Genomic DNA, 26,004 nt, shown 5'->3' with positions numbered 1-26,004 from the left:
TGCGTTAACAATCCATGACTAATATTTAAAGTAAACAAAGGTAGGAAGTAGTGTTACAAATGAATACATACTGGACCGACCTTAGCGCTGGTAGCGCCCTGTGTGACAATGTTTGTTGGCACCCCCCATGCCACTGGATTCAAGCTAGCCTGGCTGATGAGGGGTGAAACCCCGAAACCGGTCCCAGGATGCTTGTTTCCAGTCCAGGGAAGACCTGGCCTAGCAGTTCGGGCTGGACTGTTCCCATGGGGAACAGGGTCAAGACTGATTTGCATATGGCTGGGTCCAAACTGGAATGGCATGGGCAGCAAAAAAACGATGGATTAAACCCAGATCTTTGACTGGGGGTGAGTGTTTGCATTGTCAGCACTCCGTCCATCATCCTTTTGTGTTGCTAATGTCGCCCTAAGTGGTAAGGGTATGCCCAGACGTGGGTCCCGTGCTTCCCATGCCACTGGATTCAAGCTAGCCTGGCTGATGAGGGGTGAAACCCTGAAACCGGTCCCAGGATGCTTGTTTCCAGTCCAGGAAAGACCTGGCCTGGCAGTTCGGGCTGGACTGTTCCCATGGGGAACAGGGTCAAGACTGATTTGCATATGGCTGGGTCCAAACTGGAATGGCATGGGCAGCAAAAAAACGATGGATTAAACCCAGATCTTTGACTGGGGGTGAGTGTTTGCACTGTCAGCACTCCATCCTTTTGTGTTGCTAATGATCCCCCAATGACCACCTCTGCCACGGACTCCCTCACTGTCACCTTCTAACAATGCCCCTCAAGTGTCCATAACCACTCTCTCTCAGATGCATGTAATTATTTTTATACTGCCACTTATTCTCTTGTAGTGTGTCAGAGCACTTTACATTGAACACACATTACACAGAGACAATGTGTGTAAATCAGTGTATAAGAAATATTACATAGGACTACAAGGTGTAGGAGCCACATGTCACCCATACTTCTAGGCTGTATAGTTTAAGAGTACTTGGTCTGGAGAAACACAATCTCTGAATTTAAAATGTGACACCATGAATGGGGGTTCTATTTATTTATAAGAATTGATTTCTACCCAAATTAACCATAACCATTTTGGTACAGTTCTTTGCGGCAGCCATGTTAACCCTCTGCGCTACCTCAAAAGTTCCACTAGAGAAAACTCCAATCTCTCTCAAGGCAGAACTTTAATCACCACAGCTATTTTGACATATTTATTGTTGCCTGAAAATTGCTGGGGTCAAGCAACGCCACACCAGGTGCTTTTAAAACCATATTATGCCTGCAAGCACGGCGCCCCCACCCGAAGGCAGCATCCAGTGCGGTGGCACCGCTCGCACGCCCCTAGAGACGGCCCTGAATACATATATATATACATTTATATATATACAAAATCATATATGGTATAATGTTGGGAATTTGTAGACTCTTCAAACAACAAGAAATCTCAGGTATTTTTTTTTGCAAAGGTGGCAACCCTATGTGCGAATCAAGAGCATAGCCAATGCTTAGCAAATCTAGGATCTGGATTCTAGCTCCACACACAGTAATCTAAAGAAAAATAATCACTGTTTACATTAATTTCATTCTCTTGCATTCCATACAGGATGTGATCTTCTTGTGACAGACAACACTGTCTGGTAGCGTGCACCTTAGTAACTGGTGCAGTTTATTGATCGCATATCTTTATGGCATTGGAAGTCTCACGTCACCACTGTCCATGGTTGATCTTGGTTAATATTTAACAGCGATTGCGCATTTGTTCCACGCAGGAAGAAGATGAGGAGGGCCGGGCCAGCATCTACAATTCGGTTGTCATAAATACATCCAAGGAGATGATGTGCTTCAGCGACTACCCAATCCCGGACAGCTATCCCAATTACATGCACAACTCTAAGATTATGAACTACTTCCGGTCCTATGCCAAACATTTCGGGCTCCTGAAGTACATCCAGTTCAAGGTAAAGAAAGCCACGGGCATCTATTTTGTATGCTGCAGTGGGTGTGTGACCCAGGGCTATAAATGACCATCTCCCTTAGCAAATTTTATTTTCCCTCCTGTGACATGCAACTGCAGTTCTTTTTGAAATAAATCATTACTATTCAAACTCAAAGCCAACTGTATAGAAATGGACCATTCTCCTGTGAACAGTACTGGACACACACATTTTCTGGAAAAATACTGATGAATATGTTATCTAAGTATGTGTCCCTTTAGTGGTAAATTATCACTTAATTTACGAGACGTACGCATTGTGATAGTAACGTATGAATAATATTTAGTCATATTTGTAATTCCTGGGTTATCAATCAGTCAATCAATTCATCAATCAGTCCTTGTTTATTAACTCATAGTAATAGAAATACAACATTAACAATAAAGCATCCGATATAGTAGCATATTGTAGGGATACTCAGCATTTTAACAAAATAAAGTGCAAGTTTAAATGTATAAAACAAAAAAGGTTTTAAGGGCGGGTTAAAAAGCGAAGCATAAATGGTTTGTAGAATTACAAAAGAATACAAAGTACATGAGGTCTGCGTGAAGAATTCATCACATGGACAGTTACATGTGAATGCAGTCTGGTATTGGCCCAGAAGAAAGTTTAAATAACTGAATATGCTGACAAGAAAGAATCTGGTTAGCAAAGCCTTCTACCAGAATCTTGTCACCAAAAAAAACGTTCTATATCTATATCAAATGTATTTTTCACCCACGCTTCCTCACCCCTGGTGGTCTGTTGCGGAGTTGAAAATAAGTTGGGTCTGCCCAGGGTGTCAGCTGAATGCTTAATGTATTGAAGTCGGGAATTTGTATCCCAGGTCACAAACTAAACAGTCCTCAGTGATGGATCAATTTACATAGGCGTGGGTATTTAACCAAACTGATAGCTACAATAGGATATGAGCTAGTTTAATAAGGTCTTCCACATAGATTAAGCCTAATTCTTCATGTAAATAATAATGCAGTCTGCTAGGGGATAACCCTAAAAGACACCTGCCGAATCGTTTTTCCCTCAGTCTACAGTCAGTACATTTCAAGACTTGGCTTAACAGGTTTGTTTCCATCACTCGATGCAAAATTTAAAAGAACACAGACATATCGATTAAATCTTAAGGATCAATGGGACCATGAGCTGAGAGAGTCAAAGGTAATTCCCAAATAATAGAAGTGATTGACCTTCCAGCTGTTTTTCCCATGATAAAGATGGCTCTCTCTAGACATACAATTCTTAGGGCTACATGGCATATATCAAGTAAGAAATTGGTCTCAAGTCCTAATTGTCTTTGAATATGACAAAGTGATATATCAGACCTTTGAGACCACTCATAGTCCAAGACATTAAGGGGGTCATTCTGACCCCGGCGGTCTCCGACCGCCGGGGCCAGGGTCGGCGGGAGCACCGCCGACAGACCGGCGGTGCCCCGCAGGGCATTCTGACCGCGGCGGTTCGGCTGCGGTCAGATGCGGGAAACCGGCGGTCTCCCGCCGGTTTCCCGCTGCCCTGCAGAATCCTCCATGGCGGCGGAGCGCGCTCCGCCGCCATGGGGATTCTGACACCCCCTACCGCCATCCTGTTCCTGGCGGGTCTCCCGCCAGGAACAGGATGGCGGTAGGGGGTGCCGCGGGGCCCCTGGGGGCCCCTGCAGTGCCCATGCCAATGGCATGGGCACTGCAGGGGCCCCCGTAAGAGGGCCCCACAAAGTATTTCAGTGTCTGCTATGCAGACACTGAAATACGCGACGGGTGCCACTGCACCCGTCGCACCTTCCCACTACGCCGGCTCAATTCTGAGCCGGCGTCCTCGTGGGAAGGTTGATTTGCCCTGGGCTGGCGGGCGGCCTTTTGGCGGCCGCCCGCCAGCCCAGGGCAAATCCCAAAATACCCTCAGCGGTCTTTCGACCGCGGAGCGGTATTTTGGTGGGGGAACTTTGGCGGGCGGCCTCCGCCGCCCGCCGAAGTTAGAATCACCCCCAAAGACATCATTGTCAGCTAGAGTAGGGCGGGTACTGAGTAGTTTGAATGTACCTTAGGCATGTCCTGAGTGTGTGAAATCAAAAGTACACTGAGATTTTTATGTACAATAGGAACAAAACTGTGATAAGCACACAGCCTTAGCTGACCCCCTGTGTCAAAGCGAATGAAATGGAGCTCACACCCCTTGTGCCGTATCTTACAGATTCTGAAACACCTGAGCATAGGGTACGGAGAAAATCAACCAGGGACTGTTCCATTCCGGAACCAGTTACAATGTTCCACATCTTTGACTGATTTTCTCATTCAGAAGCACTGCTGAGGTCCATAAAGGAGAGATACCGATGGCCCTGTTTCATCACTGTGTATATACTGTAAAGCAGGTGGAGGTTGAGGCATTGTTCCCTCATACTTAATCCTTCGGTAAACCCATATTGTTTGTAAAATAAAATATGGTTTTCCACTATCCATGTCATTATTCTGAAGAGAACTATTCGACCCACCACCTTGACTATACCTGCTAGCAAGGAGATGGGTTGGTAACAACATGGATCTTGTCTGTTACCTTTTTTGAACACAAGTACTATGCTAAAAAGCGGGTAGCATGGTACAGCAAGCTAAGTAGAGGGCATTGGTAATGACCGGGGCCCAGAAGTCAACATTTGTTTATATAACGGTCCATTGGTACCCCATATGGGCCCAGTGCTTTACCAGAGGTACTTGAAGAGATAGTAGCTATTACCTCCTACGGCTCAAACCTGATTGAAAGGAGATACGATTGATAAAGGTCCACTGCTGGCTGTCCTACATCAAAGTATAGATGATAAATTGACCTGAAATATTCCACCCACTGATCAGCTGTGATGGTCTTCCTAACTCTCCTGGCTTACCCTTTCCATGCTTGCTAAGTTAACTACTTTCCAAAAGGTAGTCGGATCTTTAGTAGCGCAAGAGGCTATCCGATTCTCCTAGGTGCCTTACCTAACAGCTAAATTCCCCTTCTCATGGACAGGTTTGTAATTAGCCCTACACCTGGCAATTTCCTCTTGATGTCCAGGCTTTCTATTTAATCCAATGTGTAAACGTCTATTTGCATCCCAGTATGGCCTATCAAACCAATTGGTTGCTTCCATTTAGTGCATGTTACATGTGCCAAAATTGCTTCCCTTATGCTACGGCTCACACTTAAAAATGCATCAATGATCAACCTGCTGTAAGGTTTGTACGTTAGACCATTCCGTAGAAGCCTAATCATTGCGGCACAGTCCAGCTGTGGCATGGGTCATGGTCCCACATTCCATGTGCCTAGGTTTATTTACAGATGTACATCATTGTGAACCCTATCTCGCTGGTTCTGTGTCAAAATATTCAGAATATTGATTTACACTTATTTCAGCTGCTCTTCGAACATATAATCAAGGTAGACATAGATTAGGAAGTGTAGATTTAGTATTCTCAGTCCACATCCACTTACCTTGATGGTATGTAGGGAAGTCAGTTTGGTGCAGTTGATATAAGAGGAGGTCAATAATAAAAACTTGATATTTTGGCAGAACACTGTTTGTCTTCCTATGGTAATCAATGGGTTACAAAATTATGAACAAATGCAAATAACAGGAGGTGAGGTTTATGACAGTGATTTGCAGGTCAAACCAAAAGCAAATGACAGCAGATCCTATCTAACAGACTTACTTAAACATTCAGGGGCCTATTTACAAGCCATGTGAGCACTGGCAGCGCATTGTGCAGGCCCATATTCACAAGGCCACGCAAATCCACTGTGTGTGGCTTTTCATGGCCTTGAAGATATGGTGTAAGGCAACGCAGCGCAAGTCACTGTGTTGCCTTACACTGCAGAAGGGAGGGGTTCCATGGGCATTGCAGTGGATTTTCAGAAGCAACACCTATGGGTTTTGGCACATTTGGAGATTTACATTGTACTGTAAACCTAGGAATGGGTTAAAACTGTACACCGCCCCAGGAGAGGTGCAACAAGGAGAAATATCTTCATTTCTCCTCATTTATTCCTGTTATTAGGTGTGTGGCATTCTGCATCACACGTAGAAAGAGGAAAAAGCCTCCATGGATTAATTTTGTACAGGAAGGTGTCCCTTTTGGCACAGAAGCAATTCTGTCTGCAATGCAGACACCCTTGCACCATGGTGCAAGAGTGCCTGCATTGGTGCTAAGCAGCCCATTGTGCACCAGCATGGGGGAGAGGACAGAAATGCGCAGGCAGGTGTCCCTTCCTGGACAAAAACAATTCTGCATGCAATGCAGGCACCTTTGCACCATGGTGCAAGAGTGCCTGCATTTGGCACTAGGCAGCCCATTGTGTGCCAGCGCAGGGGAAAAAAGTCAGGAATGCACCATATGCCTTAAATATGGCGCATTACAGCCCTTTCCCTGTCATGCAGTGCAGCACAGCGCAGCGCAGCGAGGTTACTTCTTGTGCTGCGCTGTACTGCATGACAATCTAATACAAATGCCCCTAAGAGCCAAGTCAGAACACTGGCTTGGCTCTGCTCTCCTTATTAAATGGCTGAGTCACACACCTCTAACCATAACTACATAGAAGAGGTTTTCGCTGGTGCTTCATGTAAAAAAGAAGCTGTCAAAACACATCAGTCTACAGTGCAATTCAGTCCCTTCTACATTATCAATCAGTAACAATACATGATTCTTTGGGGGATAATTGAGCATATCTACAAAAACCTTTCCTGTTTTGTCTGTACTTGATTAAGGGCAAGAAGAGGTTCAAAGCCATTTTGTGGTCTCAAAGCCTGTGACCTGATAAATTACAGTGTTTGCAGCCATACAATATAAACCCATTCTGTGATTTGGTAAATGGTTACTGAATCCTAAAATGTGTATAGAATTTGCTATTTGGAAAACGCAAGTTAAGGGCATTCTTTCCGGAATGCAACATATCATTGTTTGTTTGTTGGGGAGTAGGCATTGGTCTACTACTTTCAAAAGTTTCTAAAAAAACTTTTTTTTAAATATACCCCATTTCTTCTAAGGAAAACAGGCTGTATCATAATAAAATATATATAAAAAATTACCACAACCATGGTGGTATGCTGATCCCCGCAGGCCATCGTCCCTGTGATGACCATCAGTCGGTATGAGTTGCAATTTGTGACCTATCCCATGAATGGTAATACGGTGAGTTGGTTGTGCATGGTACATAGGTCAGTTTGCAAATTTCTGTTCCATTGGCAATTTGAGACTACTTATTATGAATCAAATTGTCATACATCTGGTCCTAAGTTCTTAATCTCTGTTGCAAACATAATGACTGTTGTCTGTAGATATTGTTAAACTTTTCTAATGGACGTTTTCATTTATCGTGCTAACAACTGAGAACATTAATCATAATCATTTTCTGAAATGGATGCATTTAGTTTGTACTTTGAATTTTCCCCCAGACAACTGTGGTCAGCATTAAAAAACGCCCAGATTTTAACACCACTGGGCAATGGGACGTCGTCACTGAGAAGGAGGGGACACAAGAGGCAGCCATCTTTGATGCAATCCTGGTCTGCAGTGGACATCACACATTTCCTCATCTACCATTGCATACCTTTCCAGGTGAGTCAAGATGTTAGCACCTAGCACACCGGCCTCCTGTGCATTCTTCTATGTAGAGTTCATACAAGTTTGGCTGCTGCAATCTATGAGAGGGAGAAATAGCTCCAGTGTGGCTTTTGTTTGTTTGCATTTCCACCGATCTATATACACCATTTATCGTAAAGGTTTTGAAAATAGCAAGCGAGGGCAGTGGCATGTTGCCCACAATGCCACAACTGTTATCCAGAACACATACTTTCACATATAGCTTTATAAAGAGAATACTACTTTGGAGGACTATTGCATTGTTGTCCAGCCTACAATGACCACAGTGTTTCAATTGCACTCAAGTTTCTGCACCACAGCTTAAAGTACACAATTTTTAAGGAGTCGATGAGATTCTCTATGGCTGGTTGTTTGCATATTCTGAGATTCAGGAAAGTGAAAAATTAAATCACAATTTTCTTAAGCAGATGCTGTGACCAATCACAACATGTCCTACTTTGGGTTGTGTACCTAACAAATGTAAATATGCGCAGCCTCTTTAAGAAGGGCCAAGATACACAACACTCAACTGCTATGTTGCGACAAGTGAACAATCTAATAAAAGTATTGTGGCGGTTTACTTCATGTATATGACAAGAGGAACACTCAACACCCAATCCATTTCATGCCAAAGGGATCAAACTTTGGCCCCTCATTGTTGAACACCTTCACAAATGACGTCTGCTGCCTTGCCGCTGTTTGTAAGACAGACCTGACATACATGCTCCTGGCCACAGAATTATTTCCCATTCGCGTTGTCAGAAACCCTTTCAGAGAGCGGGACCGTGGTGGTAGAGGCCTGCTACTCCTAATGTCCTGGGGCCTAAATTACTATGGATCTTGAGCACTTAGGCCAAGTACACCCTTTGCCCTTGACTCGCAGTAGTAGCTGTGGATGAGCAGTGAAAGGCTCCCTTGGGAGGGGCGGAGGTGGTAGATTCAGGTTAGTGAACACGATTCATTCCTCAAAGTGCACTCAGCAATGTCAATAAATCAATGTCCAGTCAAATATGTGTTTTTATGATAAAAGAAGTACTTTATTTCTAATTCTATGTATTCAAATAAGTATTACAGCATGCGTAAGCAATCCCCTTGAGGTCAGGGCTCTAATGTTTAACTGGCAAATCCCTGTCCCACCCTCTGTCTTGTAATTTGGCCAGGGATATTCTCCAGTCACTGGTTGCCCCATTCAGTGAATGCTCACTAGTAGGCCTTACTCAAAGGTTCACACTGACTCTTTAGGAGATAGACCAAATGGTCTATGGCACCGCAGCAAGCAAGCAGGCAATTAGCTACAAGTTCCCTGGGACCTGGCAGGCCTGCATCAAGTCTTATCTGCTCTGGGGGCAAGGAAGCATCCAGTGTTTCAGCGGGTGCCTTGACGGCGGGCATTGTAATGCTCCAGTCCTGCTTAGTCAAGTTGGTCTGCAAGTAGGACGCACAGCAGCACAAACAAGCGCTAGCTCTCCCTGAGCGGCTCAGCCAAATACAGCAGAGATCAAAGGTGCTCCTGGCTTCCGTTGGTGCAGTTTCTCAGCGCTTACCCACACAGAGGTGGGTGGTGCAGTTGATCTTCATGCTGCTCAATGAGTCCCAGCAATGGAGAGATGTCCTCTGGAGTCCAGGGGCAGGTCACTGGCAGGACTCAGTGCTTATTTCTGACCCTCAGGTGTCAGCTTCAGTTTTCCAGGTGATGGCCCTAACTTCACAGTACCTGGCACCAGCTGCCCCTCCTGGCATACTGGGGTTGCCGCACTACCCCATGGCAAGGCATCCATCTTTGTTGCACCACCACCTATACATCAGCGTTTCCTCCTGGCAAACAGGGTCATTATTAGGGTCCACACAGGTCTGGGCGCTTTGTTGGCAACAAAGTCTTCCACAGTGGCCCCTCCTGGCACACGGGGTCTCTGCAACATGGTAGTACAGGTTTCGAGCTCCCCACACTCCACTGGATTAATGACTAAGTTCACAGCGGCCCTCTTCTGGCATACGGTGGTCACTGATCCAGTCCTGCACACAGGCAACAACGCGTTCAGTGCACAGCCGCCTCCTCAGACTTTGCACCGGGAGTCCTCTCAGCAAGGCTCCCCACTGGACCTTGCTCCCTCCACGCTTTCCTTTTCCTCACAGTACACCTTGATCTTGGCAAGCAGGCAGGCGCTGGTGCTCCAGGCTCCAGAGCATGTGGACTTGGTTTCCTGGAGTGATGTTCCATCACGCAGCAGAGACTCTAGCAGGGCTTGGCCCCTAGTCCTGGTCACGGGTAAAAGTCTTGCAGAGCTTCCCCTCCTCATACAGCCCGTTGCTTGGCAGAGGGCCAATGTTGGGTGCCTCAACTTCCCCTTCCTATAGTCCATTGCCAGACATGATATGTGATTTAGAGTTTGGGTATTTTATGCGGGGGTTCTGCTTCATTTCAAATACACCCTTCTCTCCTCTCTTCTTCCTTTTGAAAGGCTGTCTGTCACAGCAGAAGAGACTCCCAAGCTGATAGTCCGACAACACAAGCCAAGGCAGTGTTGAGCGTTCACACATGGATGTCAGCCACAGTGATATGTGCATCAAATGTTAATCCTGTGCTCCCAACCCTACTCTTTATGATTCCCTTATCAGCCCCTCTCCTTTCTAAAATGTGTCCAGCCCTGTCATTGTGATCTCTCCCTGAATCAAAAAGCACCCTTTGAAGTGTACAGACGTTTCCCTCTCCCTTCTCCAGTTTGTCCCACCCAGCTCACAGGAATGCAGCAATACACAAATCTGTCTGGTGGGATTCCTCTACTCCTCATGTCTTCACCAGGCCTGAGCTTCCCTAAATAGAACCCAAGAACCTCTATGTAATGTACCATTGCAGGCACACTTGCACTCAGTCTATGGACAGGCGCACGCACTGTTCAGTACTGTTTACTCCATGCATTGTGCCCTCAAAGACACATATACATTCAGCACATACATTGTCTTTGGCCACTGTTCAGCCTGTAGCCTTTCTGTGGTGTGCCGTGGTATGCTACTTGCAAATGAACACACTGCCATTACACACATTTCTCATGCGCTCACTACACAATGTAACCTTTCATGTATTGTACATTTCACAGGCACATATACACCCAGCACATGCTTCCACTGCACACGCCGTGCACAGTACTGCATCTCTCATGTAATGTGTCACTCGCAGGTATATCTACACTCAGTACATCGCTCACCATGCATGTACTGCACAGCACTGCTCTATCCCTGTTCTGTACCCTTCCCAAGAACACATACAACCAGCACAGAGTTACCACTCCTGCACAGTGCAGCACTTTACATCTAACTGATGTAGGCCAATGGTGAATTAAGCACACAGCAGCAGAACTTTTAAAAAGTTGAGTGATCCTGTAGGCCACACTCCAGTGACACAGTTTAAAAAGGACCTGCTCACTCCCACTGATCACTACACGTATGCTGCCACTACTGAGCTTGTGCTGCTTAACTCCTGGTGAAGACAGTAGCCTTTCACCACTGTGGGGGTAGTGCTTTGGGAGCCCCTCCCAGTCCTACAAGAGAACAGTCAATGAGACAGGCTATGTCATGGCACACACGCATGATACGTGTTTGCCTATGACAAAAATCAGCATTTGATATGCAGACAAAAGTACAGGTGGGTACTCACGGCAGGGGTACATGTCCTTTACCATGCAGAGGACTTTTCCATCCCAACATATGTATTGAAAAATAGGAAGCTAAGACCATCAAACGTGCCTGGGGCATGCTCACCAGGCATGGCACTAACTGTCTTCAAAAAGTACTAAGTAGGTACTCCTTGTTCATAACAACATCAACTTTACACAGACACCTGGACAATCGCCTACTGAAGCTCAGTGTCGAATTCTAGGAAGAACAGCATTACAGTGTAAATCCACTGGACAGGAAACCCTCTAACTTGGATCCTTATTGCCGAAGTTGCTCGGGGGTGCAAAATGCATTTGTGCCCGCTGTTTGCACCCCGGGACTCTTCGGTATGATAGAAAGGCTAGAAACACTTGTGCTGCCCCTTCTGTAACAGCGATCACACTAGCGCACATCGACTTCTTGTGTGAGCTAAAGGAGGGTTCACTCATTGACTCCACAAATCAACACACCCCACAACTACTTACATACATGCACCTATCGACCATGGAGCAAACTCAATTTGTATGACTTAGAAACACAACTAACAGCCACCACAGATCTAGATACAATTAATTCTGTGCCAAAACTTTATGAGTGGCTACAGGAAGCTTTTGATATCCTAATACCACTCAGAAAAACTAAACATGGCAAAAGAAAACCAACACCTTGGAGAAGCACAGAACTTAAAAAGATAAAGCAACAAATCAGAAAGTTGCAGAAGTCCTGGCTCGAAACAAACAACAGTCAAGACAAACTGCAGCTACACAAACTTAACTGAATATACAAATCATCAATCAAAAAGGCTAAAAAAGGTACTACTCAGACAGAATTCAAAATGCTCAATCTACAACCAAGGAATTTTATAAAATTCTCAATGAATTTCGAAAACCTACATGCATGGAAGGAAGTCATCCCACTACTCAAGATTTCACAAACAAATTGGCAACTCACTACACAACCAAGGCAGACACATTGGACCCCTATTTAAAACAGAAGAAAACCATCAGCACCAACCCCTTTCCTAAAATACCCTCTAAGAATTAAACCAACCCAGCCTCTACAGTCCTTCCAACAAATATCCCATGGTGAATTTATGGATTTGGTCAAAGCAAGCAGACCTTCCGGTTGCCCTTCTGACCCTTGCCCACCACAAATCTTCAAGAGCATTCTTCTATCTACTTCTGCTGCCACACCTGTAAGATGAATCAACAACAACTCTCTAACTACAGGAACTTTTCCTATAGACCTGAAAAAGGCATACATACGACCGTTATTAAAGAAAACAAAGCTAGACCCGCAAGACCCCAACAACTACAGATCAATCACAAATGGACCTTTCCTGGGCAAATTGATAGAAAGAGCAGCATTCGCCCAGATGTCACAATTCATTGAAGACAATTCTATACTTTCAGACTTCCAAACTGGATTCCGCCCAGGAAGAGGCCTGGAATCGGCACTCATATCAATCTGGGATGATCTTAAAAACACAGTCAACCGCAATGGATTTGCTGCACTACTTCTCTTGGACCTCTCGGCTGCCTTTGATGCGGTTGACCATGACACCCTAATTCAAAGACTCCACGAAGCCGGCGTACAAGGGACTGCTCTCGACTGGATTACTTCCTATCTTAAAAAAATATCTAATATCATCTACTCGCCCCCCCTGCTCGTCCAAACCCTACCTCACAAAAGCAGGAGACCCCCAAGGATCAATCATCTCACCTATGCTTTTCAACATTTACATGATATCATTACCAGAACTGATCAATGATTTCCATCTCACATGCTACAACTAGGCAGATGACACACAAATACTACTTAAATTAGAATGCCCCAAAAACATCGAAAACGCAGAAATCTTCAGTTGCCTCAGAGCCGTTGATCAGTGGATGACCTGGAGCCATCTCAAACTAAATACCTCAAAAACAGAAATACTCATATGTGGTGACTGGAAAAGTTATGACCCTCTGTGCGTCTGGCCTGACAATCTCGGACCACCTCCTCAATTATCCAAGGAATTAAAAAACCTTGGAATCACCATGGATTCCAAGTTAACTATGAATGCCCAAGTGGACAAATTAGCACGAACAAGCTTCATCACCTTGAAGACTCTACGACGCATCTTCCCCCACCTCGGATTTCCACACAAGGTGCAAGCTACTATCTCGCTTGTACTATCCAAACTGGATTATGCCAATGGCCTCTACCATGGATCATCCCTATCTATTATGAAAAAACTACAACGTATTCAGAACTCCGCAGCCAGGGTACTATTACATGTAAAGCCGCAAGCCCACATCTCCCCTGCCTTGAGAGCACTACAATGGTTACCCGTTGCCAGAAGTTGCACTTTCAAGCTGCTTTGTATCACCCACAAAGCTATACATGGAACAGGACCGCTTTTTATCAGAAACAAAATATCCAGATACATCCAACAAAGAAACCTCCGCTCAAGATTGGCACCCCGCCCAAGAACACCACCATACAAGAAAAAGACTATAGGTGGTACATCCTTCTCCATTCAAGCAGCCAAACTATAGAATTCATTACCCCCAACTATAAAAGCCACAGAGTTGGCTCTTTCCTTCATAACCACCATATTCAAACAACTATGGACTGCATTTGCCTATGTTGATAAATATTTTTTCTGATTATGTGTCTATTTCTAGTTATGTATAGTTCTTTAGAAAATATGTATTGCAACTATGTCATAACAATAAAATACACACACACTCTTTAAACCTGTTTGACTAAGTATATTTACCCATGGTTCTAATTATGTAATGTATGTACATATATGTGGTCATGTGTGTGTGTATTCATGTGTGTTTGTATGTGTGTGTGTATATGTGTGTATGTATATATATATATATATGTATGTATGTGTGTATGTTGTTCTGTGCTTGGCATGTTTGAGGGTCATTGCATGGCTCCTGGGTGGGTTGTTATACTAGTTATCTATGAATCCCTGCTCTCATCTTATCACACTTATCTAGCCATCATCATATGTCATGTCTCTTTCAATCTATCCTCCATTCCCACTCTGACTCATCCCAAATCCATTCTACTACTTTCATTTCCTAAATAACTCTGCCTAACCTCTTCCCTACGCTTCCACATCTAACTCACCAAACCTTACCCTACTACCATGACCTCCCAAACAACCTTACTAAATTCTCCCTCATTTATCTCATCCTGCTACTATGATCTCCCTGACCCTTCCCTCCTCCATCCCCCTTTGCTCATCCCAAGCCTCTGGGGTGAGTAAATGAGGGATATACTCCCAATTAACACTTCTGGATTTCTTTCCTCCTCCACCCCTCCATTACTCCAGTCAATCTAACTAACAAACTCTCATATCCGCGGCTCAAATTAACTCATAATAATACTAAAACTGTACTCATATTTCCCGATACTAATCCATCACTAATTCTTGTTGGGTTCCGGAGTACCGTGCTACTCGACGAAAAGCACTTCGACGCCTCGTCAGGGGTAGTAAGCGCTATATAAATACTATTACAATACAATACAATAAGGGCATCGCCCTATGCGAATGAGGAACTACTTTGCCTCCCTGCACTGTATTATAGATGCAGACCCAGAGAGGCCGTCAGGAGGAGCACTGATTGTGCATTACTGTGAGGTGGCACACAGTCAGTCCCCTTAAAGGCAATCTCAAGAGGGGGGAAATGGTGATCCTATGAACACATCTCCCCACCTAGAAAAGCCCTGCAAGCAGGTGGAGTAATTCACTGCAAAGGCCTGCAGGGGACTCTTTCCCCCTTTACACACGAATGCCGGGTCTCTGCCTGTACAGTGTAGTGGACCGGACAGTCCTTCTGCCAGACCTGCATTCTTCCAAAGACAGGCACAAGTTCGAGGCTGCCCGGGGCACAGCACATTCGCTGAAAGAGGATGAATTCCCCAGTCTTCGCCCTGCACACCCAGTTAAAGGTGCGTTGTGGCACAAAAACAGGTCAGTTCACCCTATCTGTAATATGGGCCCCTGCGTTATGGGTTTCAAGCCAAGGTATCCAGAATGGCCACTGCCAAAGGAACTTTATGTACACATGAAGAGTTACAGTTTGTAAGGGAATTTTATAGGTGCTCTAGGTTAAAATATACGCATTTGCCTGACTGTGCTTCTGTTATTTGTAATAGTCTGAATAGGGCGACCTGGGGTTGTTCTCTGATTAAAGTAACCTGCTGTCTCCGGTGCGTTTGGCCGTCTCCAGGACGCCTCCATTCTCGGGCAAGGCTTGTTCACCCAAATGTCCGTCTGTTGTTTGCTGTGCGCGCCCTGTGCTTGCTGTGAATGCCCCAAGCCTCCAACATAAAAGCAGAGGATTAAATGACAAAGGTTCTTCGGCTGGCCAATTGGTTGTATAGAATGCGTATTTTTTGCATACACACTCTCTTAAAAGAATTGTTTTATAATTTATTTGCTTAATTACTTGACTTAATGATTTTTTATCTCACTCGCCACGTCTCCGTCACTTCTGGGAGCAGAACCTATATTTTATTAAGTATTAGACACTTGATGATGAAGTTCCTATATGTTTTGATGACTCTGCCTATATCCGCATTTAAGCGTGAATGATTTCCTAACCAGCCCCAGTCACCTTTTCCGCAAAAAGTAAGCTGAATAGATAATCGCATTTAAGGGGTTGAATGTGTCCATTCTGGTCAGGCGAGGCTTTTAAAAGTAGAATCAGAGAGCAGGAACCAACGTAGGGGAGAAGCACCAGTGAACAGGCACAGGAACCACTGCAAAGCCAGCAGTGAACAGGCACAAGAGTTAATGAAAAAAGCACCAGTGGTCAGGAACAGTGGGAAAGAATCAATGCAAAAACATTTCTGTCACAGGAAACGTGTCAGCCAACAGGATACAGCGGATCAGCACCTGTGAGCAGGAACAGCTGAAGGCACAAGTGGCAAGTAGCGAGGACTATTAATAGCAAGAAATAGAGAGGAAGTATTCGTGAACAGGCAAAAACGATCATGCAACAATGGAAAGGCCGAAGATGTAGGAAAACAATAGGCAAACTCGGGGCTTTAAGTGGGCCGGGTCCTGCAGATGCTCGGCACCGGCAGCTCTAATAAGCAGGTGCTGAGACGGGTCCCTATCGCGCTGTAGATTATTACCCTCACCCCCAGGACAAAAAAAAGAGCTCGGCAGCAGTACCACGCTTCACTGCCTTATATGTAACTTCAAACACAGTCGTGTTAGTTAATCAACAGCCTCCTTCTTTCAGAACTGAAACTGTTTCAGTATTGTATACAACAAAGCCATTGTTGTACTTGTTTCTCTTGTGGGACTAACAACCATAAAGAAAGCCAATAGTCCTGACTTGTTTTGGGTTTAATGTCAGTTTTTGTGTTATATGTCGGGATGCAGTGACAGAAAGAGTCAGCAAAATACCACTTGGGCGACACACTATGCTAAGCACAGAGTTTTAGCTTATGTGTGTTAAGTCACGCCCTTAATTATACTGGCCACGCTCCTTTGAGAGTCCCCCTTCAGTTTTCTAATCCCACTGAAAGCCCTGGGCAAACAACAGTGGGCAGGCACAGCAGCAGTGCTTAAGTTGAGCCAGTGGTTTCCGGTGCGGGACACCAGCACTTATTTTTGGGATTTGGCACTTAGGCCCAGATTTAAGAGGGCCTAGCGCCATTCCAACGCCAAATTAGTGTCATTTTTTTACGTTAATGTGGCGTTGGAAGACCAAAATCGCAGCGCCAAATTTACGAAGTGGCGCAATGCTTGCATTGCACCACTTTGTAACCCCTTGCGCCACATTATGCCTGCGCTAGGCATAATGTATGCAAGGGGGGACGTTCCGGTGCTGGGGGGGAGGGCAAAAAAATGGTGCACAGAAATCGAAAATATTTTTTTGCATCATTTTTATCAGCATTTTTAACGCCTGCTAACAGCAGGTGTTAAGGGGAGGCTCCCATTGTTTTAAATGGACCTATTGGTGCTTTGAAGGATCAGTGTCAAACGTTTTGATGCTAATCCTGCAAAGCGCCGGAGTAGCGTCAAAACTTATGCGACTAGTATCCCTGACTACCGCCATGGTGCGCCGTATTTTAAATAGGGTGCACACATTGTGGCGTTAGGGGGGTGCTAAGGGGCGCAAGAAGAGTGGTGCTGCACTAAGGGCAGCGCCACTTTTTTATATCTGCCCCTTAGTTTTTTCGTTTGAGCTATTTAGAGAGTGCAAAAGAAGGAAAAAACAGATCGGTAGAGGGAGGAAGGAAAAGATGGCAAAACTGTCATAAAGGAAGAAAGCAGGAACCTGCAAAAAAAATGAGGCAAGGAATGTCTAGTATTATGTTAAAGACTACTTGCTTTCCTATTCCACTTGCAGATGTTTAATTACTTCTGCTGCTAGTTTCTGAGTAGAGCTCTGGGCACGTGGAGTGTTGTAGTGTGGCGTGGCATAGAGTGTCAAAGAGTTTTGTGATGTTGAGTGTAGTAGTGTGGTGTGGTATGCAAAATTGTAGTGTAGCACTGCATAGCGTGCCGTAGAGTGGCATAGAGTGTCGTAGAGTGTTGTGGGGGGCACAGAGTGGAGTGGGTAAAATGTTGTGGAGTGTTGGATGGAGTAGAGTTTTGTAGAGAGGAAGGATTTAGAGTGGAGTAGTTTGTCATACAGGGAAGTGGCATGGAGGGCCGTAGAGTGGAGTGCGGTAGAGCAATTTGGAGTGTTGCAGAGTGGAGTAATGTAACATTGAGTTGCATAGAGGGAGCTGTGTAGAGTTGACAAGCATGTCAGAGTGGCACAGAGCAGAGTAGCTTGTCATAGAGTGGAGTGGTATAGTGTGGAGTAGTGTAGCAGAGTGGAATGACAGAGTGGACTATAGTGTCATAGAGTGGAGTGGCATTGAGTGAAGTAGAATATCATAGAGTGGAGTGGCATAGAGTAACGTAGCGTAGAGTGCCATAGAGTGGATTAGTGGAGTGGAGTAGTGTGTCTTAGAATAGAGTGGAGTAAAGTGGCATGGAGTGGTGTAGAGAGATTTTTGTAGAGTGTCACAGAGTGGAGTAGAGTGTAGAGTGTTGTAGAGTGGAGTAGAGTTTAATGGAGTAAAGTGTTATAGAGTGGAGTATCTGGCATGCAATGTTATAGAGCGGAGTGTCATAGAGTGGCCTACAGGGAAGTGGCGTAGACTTCAGTGGTGCAGAGTAGACTGGTGTAGAGTGCACTGGTTTTGAGTAAAGTGGTATAGAGTGCAGTGGCATAGCGCAGAGTGTTGAAGAGTAGCGTAGAGTGTCAAGGAGTGGAGTGGTGCAATGTAGAGTGTAGTGGAATAGAGTGGAGTGGGGCAGAGTGGAGTGGCACAGAGTAACATAGAGTGCAGTGGCGTACAGTATATTGTTTCAGAGTAGAGTGAAGTGGTGTAGAGTGGAGTGGTGCAGGGTAGAGTACAGTGGTGTAGAGTAGAGTGGCATAGAGTGCAGTGGCATAGAGCGCAGTGTTGCAGAGTCGAGTGTCATAGAGTGCAGTGGTGTGGAGTAGAGTCGCATAGAGTGCATTGGTGTATAGTGCAGTCACATAAAGTAGAGTGGTGCAGAGTAGAGTACAGTGACGTAGAGAGCAGTGGCGTAGAGTACAGTGGTGCAGAGTAAAATAGAGAGGTGTAGAGTGAAGTGCTGAAGAGAGCAGTGGCATAGAGTGCTGCAGAGTAGAGTATAGTAGCATAGAATGCAGTGGTGCAGAGTAGATTGGTATGGAGTGCATTGGTTTTGAGTAAAGTGGCGTAGAGTGCAATGGCGTACAATGCATGGCTTAGAGTGCAGTGGTTCAGAGTAGACTGGCGTATAGTAGAGTGGCACAGAGTAGGGTGTCAAAAAAGTAAAGTGTCACTGGGCAGCTTGTGGTGACGTACAGTGGAGATGCATAGAGTGGAGTAGAGTGCAGTGGCGTAGAGTAGATTGTTTCAGAGTAGAGTGAAGTGGCTGAGAGTGGAGTGGTGCAGGGTAGAGTGGAGTGGTGCAGTGTAGGGTGCAGTGACATAGAGAAAAGTGGCATAAAGTGCAGTGGCATGGAGTAGAGTGCCATAGAGTGAAGTGGCATGGAATACAGTGGTACTGAGTAGATTAGAGTGCATTAGAGTGGTTTGGCGTAGAGTGCAGTGGCACAGAGTGGAGTGATGCAAAGTAGAGAAGAGTAGATGGTAGTGGTTTAGAGTGCATTGTCATAGAGTGCAGTAGAGTTGCATAGAGTGGAGTGGTGTAGAGTAGAGTGCAATGGCATGGAGTGCAGTGTGGCAAAATAGAGTGTCATAGATTGCAGTGGTGTAGAGTGTTGCAGAGTGCATTTGCATAGAGTGCAGTGATGTAGAGTGCAGTGTTGCACAGTAGAGTGGCACAGAGTAGAACGATACAGGGTAGCTTGCTGTGCCGTAGAGTGGAGAGGCGTAGAGTGGAGTAGAGTGGTGCATAGTGCTGTGGCACAGAGTATATTGTTTCAGAGTTGAGTGAAGTGGCATAGAGTGGGGTGGTGCAGGGTAGAGTGGAGTCATGCAGAGTGGAGTGGAGTAGAATGGAGTGGTGTAGATTGCTTTGGCATAGAGTGAAGTAGAGTGCCACAGAGTAGACTGGTGCAGATTAGAGTGCAGTGGCATAGAGTGCAATGTTGCAGGGTAGAGTGCAGTGGTGTAGAGCAGAGTGCACTGGTATGGACTGCAGTAACAAAGAGTAAAGTAGAGTCAAATGGCGTAGAGAGTAGTGGCATAGAGTACAGTGGTGCAGAGTAGATTGGTAGAGAGTGCAGTGGTATAGAGTGCACTGGCATACATTGCAGTGGTGTAGAGTGGCATAGAATAGAGTGGCGCAGAGTAGGATTGCACAAAGTAGGGTGGCACAGGGTAGCTTGCAGTGACTTAGAATCGAAAGTCAGAGATTGGAGTAGATTGGTGCAGAGTGCAGTGGCGTAGAGTAGATTGTTTCAGAGTAGAGTGAAGTGGCAGAGAGTGAAGAGGTGCAGGGTAAAGTGGAGTGGTGCAGGGTAGAATGGAGTGGTGTAGAGTGCAGTGACTTATTGTAGAGTGGTATAAAGTACAGTGTCATAGAGTACAGTGGTGCTAAGTAGGTAAGAGTGCCTTAGAGTGGATTGGCCTAGGGTGGAGTGATGCAGAGTAGAGGGGCATAGGGTAAAATGGCATAGAATGCAGTAGAGTGGCATAAAGCAGTGTGGTGCACAGTAGAGTGCAGTGGCATAGAGTACAGTGGCGAAGAGTGCAGTGTTACAGAGTAGAGTGTCATAGAGTGGAGTGGTGCACGGTAGAGTGCACTGGCATAGATTAGAGTGGCGTGAGGCAGCATACAGTGAATTGGCGTTGAGTGCAGTAGAGCACGTAGAGTACAGAGTTGCAGCAGTAATGCTTCACATGACCATGCAGCATACCTTTAAAGCCAGACCTATTTGCATTGGCAATGCTTGTTGCTTTATGTCCCTGATCATTGGTAATATGTGGCTCCACATGTAGTTAACGATTTGTATGCCAACAGTGAATGTTTAACTCCTAAGAGCCATTGCTACATGTGCCCAACACTCAAGGCCATATTCACAATAGGAAATGTACACATGTAGATTTACTTGTGTAAAATTACTCTTACACTTTGTAGGAACTTAACCACTTTTGGCTATTCACCAGTTGTAATGTAAAGTTACAAAACTGTAGACTCACATGTGCCCACCTCCTTAAATGAGGGTGAAGTTACCACTCGTACCCTTTCACATGCAGGCAGAGGTCTCATAGACCGGGGCGGAGGACTATGGTAAAGCATAGGGAAAAGTGAGAAAATGTAACACAATTTAAAATAATTTAATAAAAATATTTAATGTAAAATATTAATGAAAAATAAAATGTATATATTAATTTTAAACCTTGAACAAATAAATAAAAAAATACAGCACTATTGTCTTGAAAGAGTATTAAAAATTAATTTTAATGGATTTAAATAATGTCTAATTACTTATTTGAAGATGTATTTTAAAAATCCTGTAAACAGTAAAACATTTATATCTATTTAAAATTACTAAAAGATAGGTATAACATTATTTTTAATGCTATTTTTGTAACATACAATAGGAAACTCTTTATATATATCTTTTACCATTAAATGAAACGTATTTTTATATATATATATATATATATATATATATATATATATATATACCTCCATTATTTTCAATGGAAGGGAGTTGCATTTCTAGTGCTTGGCAACGTGTGGTGCTCCATTATTTTCTAATAAAGGGTGGCAGGTTATGTGTGGTTCTTTACGAATTTAAGGTCTGAGCTAGAGTACATTTACCACTTTGTATTACACGAAAAGCACTACTGCAGTATGACTAAACATACTACAAAGTGCAATTTGTGAACAGGCGCCTGACTTTCAGTTCACAGTCCAGAGTCAGATGTCACTACTATCCCAAACAACATGGAAAAATGATGTGGTGACAAGATGGGCCTAAAGTATTGGGAGAAGTGAAGCTCCTGGGACACTTACATAAGCTCGTCCCTGCTTATGCTCCCCCCGGAGATCTTTGACCACTCACATCTAACCTGAGTCAGCAAGGAGATTTCAAGCCACTAGAACATGGAGACTTGTTCTTGGATGTAGAGTGACCCAAACTATCAAACAAGATGAATCCATTCCAAGGGCAGAAACTAGCAACCTACGTTTCAGAAAACTCCTGAAAAGCAGTGCTGTTCAAACTAGCAATTAACTCTGAACATTGACAGAGGGTAGTGTCTGATGAATACTGGATCTCCTCGCATCGGGCTGGACTCTTAAGTGGCCAGGAGCCCAGCTTCAATTAACTATTATGTCCAGATCTGTTAAAATACATTGTTCCAACCGTCTGAAATAAGTGCATAGTAACATTGTGACACTTCACAAACATCTGTATAAAATAGGTAAGTATGTAATGACATAAAAAATGACATGCCTAAGTCTGATCCATTGCAGTCGTCCATCATCCCGTCCACTGGTTCATGTTTTGGCCTTGATTCCCTCCGTAATCTATATTGGTGAATTCTCAGCACAGGTCAGCAATGCAATACTAACAGCCTGTGCTCAGTGATTTGTACAGGCATGTACAGGCTCAACGCTGAATCGGCAAATGGGTAGATTGGGCTAGATGAAGAGGAGGACTTTGGGGAGGAAGGAGGGGCCCATAAAAGGGATTTCCAATGCAATTTAGTAGACATCCCTGTCAACATGTATGAGTTTTATTTGTTATCATCAGCTCCTGGTGTATTTTGCATCCTTCTTAAAGCAGAACTTTTCTTCCTGTGCAGGTATAGAGAAGTTCAAGGGTCAGTACTTCCACAGCCGGCAATACAAATATCCAGAGCCGTTCAATGGGAAAAGAATCATTGTGGTTGGTATTGGTAATTCAGGAGTCGATGTTGCTGTGGAGGTCAGCGGCGTCGCCAAACAGGTTTGATTCCAACCAAGGTCTACGTGTTTGTCTCTAACGATATGTATATTTTTACAAGGCCTTGTATGTTTGAGGCAGAGTATGTGTATTTTAAGACAACTAGAGGGGCATGCTTCACACAATGTGTAAGTGCAAAGGAGCAAAGAATCCTCTTGGTGGTAACATGGGAAATGTCACTAATGGGATTTTTTTTCATCCCCTCCTAATGGATGTAACATTTTAAACTCTAAAAAACACTGAAATTCACCAGTTACAGGTAACTGAAGTAAAAATGATTTACGCCCCCACCATGCACAGCGCTGTCATGAATGATGCAATTTCAGATGTTAGCAGTGATGTTATACAACGTCATTAGGGATGTAATATGGGAGATCATAAGCAGTACATGGCAAGGGTGATGGTTATAGTTAGTCAATTAAATATGACTAGTGGATTTTAGAGTCTAAAATGTTTTGTTTTATCTGACATTTTCACCTAACTAAAACATCATTTTAAAATTAGTTTTTTTTCCCGTGAATTTCTGAGGTATTTTTGAAGTAAACTAAGGCCAATATTTTTAGGCTTTTGGGGCTGTGCTGCCCTGAGTCAAAGGGAAAGGGCAGGAATGCACCGTATCTATGGCATACAGTGCATTCCTGTGTTTTACCAACGTGCTGGTGCCGTTTTGGCAGTCCAGCCACAAAGCAAGCACCCATGCACCATGGTGCAAGTGTGTCTGCGTTGTAGGCAGGATTGTTTTTGTGCAGAAAGGGGCACCTTCCTGCACAGAAACAATCCAGGGAGACTTTTTCCTCTTTCTATGTGTGCTACAGAGTGCAGCACACGTATAAAGAGGAAACAACGAAGCAAAATAAATATATTCTTGCTTGCTACGCCTCCCCTGGGGAGGTGTAAGGTTTTATTGCATCCCCAGGTTTACAAGGTCTTGTAAATCTGAGGATGCGTCAAAATCTATGAGTGTTTCATGTGGGAAAACCCACTGGAACGCCCATGGAATGCCTCCCTTGCGCAGGGTAAGTCAGCGCAGCGATTTGCACTGCCTTGACTTACTCCATATCTATGAGGCCATTCAAAGCCACGCAAAGTGGCTTTGCGTGGCCTCATAGGTATGATTTTAAGGTTTACGCCACTATTGCATCACAAAAAGTGATGCAATGGCGGTGGAATGGGCTCATAAATATGCCCTTTAGATCCTAATAAAATACCTAGCTATAATGGCATATTAATGGTTGTTGTATTCAGTGAATTTCTGAGGTTTGTTTCAACATAATGTAACAATATAAAGGCGTGTCACTTTAGGTAGTGCAAACCTTCTGGCCTTGTCACATGGTCAGACACCAAAACATAAAAGGCAGGTTTATTGATTTCATCAAGGGACAGCACATCAACATATGTAAAGCAGACAATTATGTAAAGCAGACATATTGGCTTTGTCAATAAATCACCACAATAATCCAATATATTCCCTATTAATAAATCACCATGATTAATAATAATAGTTGTCACAAAACTTTTATTTAAAACAACTATGAACCTGTGTTTGATGTTTTCTAAACTGTTCAGGCCACAAAGTCTAAAAAACAATGAACTTCACAACAGTTGCTGTCTGGAATGTTTCTGGGTGATCCATCAAGTGGGGGCTGAGAAAAAGGGGGGAGTCCCAAACACGTTTTCCCCATTCTTTTTTCCAATGGGATTTTGAACAGCGATAGTACCGAAACCACTGGATGGAATTACACCAAATTTGGCAGAAAGGTAGCTTGTGTTTCAGAAAGAGGCCTTTTGTTATTTGGTGTAAATCCATTCTGTAGTTTAGGACAAATTAAAGGAAATTTAAATTTGTATATATAGCGACATGAAGGATTTGCAGCCCCCCCCGATCTTGTGCTGAGATCTGATTGGCTGACAACACTTCAACAAGGAAGTGTTGTCAGCCATTTTGGGACACTTCTGAAGCTAAAAAGGTTAAAAATAAAGAAAAGAGGCCAGGGTAGAGTCACCCTGACCCCTTAGCTTTGGTAGTGGGGTCCCAGAGGGACCCTCCCCAGGCTAAAAAGCATTTTTTTAAATTTACAACGGGAGACACAGTGGATCTGCCATAAGATTTTTTAAAAATGAAGCGCTGACTCCCACGCTTTGTCTTTTTCAAGCCCCCGGGTGGGCCAAGTCCGGGGGGCATTTATATCATAATGCTGGGGACGTCTGCACTGCTGCCCTTGGGACCATCACCTCCCCCCACCTCCATGGTTTTTATTACATATGGTGCGGGTGCAAATAGTAAAAAAAAGAAAGGGGATCTGATTCGGACCCCCAAGCTCCAAGGACTACCACCTCCCTGGGGCTATGCATGTTGGAGGAGAGCCACACAGCCCCACTCGAGGATCCACTGATGGCCCTGGGGACAGCCACCCCCCCCATGGCCAGCTCCTGCTATGTCAAGGGGTGCCCACCCAAGGACATAGCTGTTTGCTGTGGCTTGGCTGCAGCTTTGACAGCTGCTTGCAAGTCACAGCAAACAAAGTCTGCTTTCTGACAGCGGGACCTGTCAAACAGGTCCCACTGTCAGAAAGTGGACCTTTCATCTCTGTTCTCTGCACGCAGATATGCATGCAGGGAACATAAATGAAAGCTTTGCTTCAGCAATCAGGGAGCTGCTACTTAAAGCAGCTCCTTGGTTGCTGGAGCAGTGGGATCATAGGGGAAGCCTTGAGGCTCTCCCCGCAGTCCCAGATAGCCCGTAAAGGGCACATTATTAAATTTTTAAAAAATCTGCAGGGACCTCAGGGGAACCTTTGAGGTCTTCCCTGCGGTCCCAAATAGCCCATAAAGGGCTTCAAAAAAATATTTAAAAAAAAAAAAGAATAGCTCAAGTGTGAAGGTCACATACCTTCACACTGAGCATTGAGAGTTCAAGTCCAGCCGGAGTCATTTCCCTCCTTTATTTTTATACTGAAAGGTGACCTTACTGTTTTTAAATGACAACATATTTTTTTTCAAACTGTACAGAAATAGCTCATTCTAAGTTTATCATACATCAAAGCCTAAAAAAACTCTCTCTCTCTTTCTTTCTTTCTCTCTCTTTCAATCTCTTTTCCCACTTACACACCCAACCAGACACTTACACACCCACCAACAGACCCACTCAGACATTCACACGCCCACTCACAGCCCCTCTCAGACCCTGTGCACCCACTTACAGTGCCAGTTAGACCCTCACGCACCTACTCATACACCCACTCTGCAGTTAGGCACCCACTCAGACTCCCACACACCCGCTCAGTGACCCACTGACACACCCATGCACCCACTCC

General features: G+C 44.5%; 1 protein-coding gene across 1 annotated transcript in view; it reads left to right on the top strand.

The window, feature by feature from the left end:
• Positions 1–26,004, top strand: part of LOC138292817 (flavin-containing monooxygenase 5-like) — a 209,824-nt gene that overhangs the window by 133,068 nt on the left and 50,752 nt on the right. The window contains exons 3-5 of the mRNA XM_069231612.1: positions 1,765–1,953; positions 7,400–7,562; positions 22,551–22,693. Coding sequence (XP_069087713.1) covers positions 1,765–1,953; positions 7,400–7,562; positions 22,551–22,693 — 495 coding nt within the window. The remainder of the gene's footprint in view (positions 1–1,764; positions 1,954–7,399; positions 7,563–22,550; positions 22,694–26,004) is intronic.

Source organism: Pleurodeles waltl, chromosome 4_2, assembly GCF_031143425.1.
Source record: "Pleurodeles waltl isolate 20211129_DDA chromosome 4_2, aPleWal1.hap1.20221129, whole genome shotgun sequence".
Lineage (NCBI taxonomy): Eukaryota > Metazoa > Chordata > Amphibia > Caudata > Salamandridae > Pleurodeles > Pleurodeles waltl.
The sequence above is the reverse complement of the archived record's forward strand: the minus strand, read 5'-3'. Positions and strand labels throughout refer to the sequence as shown.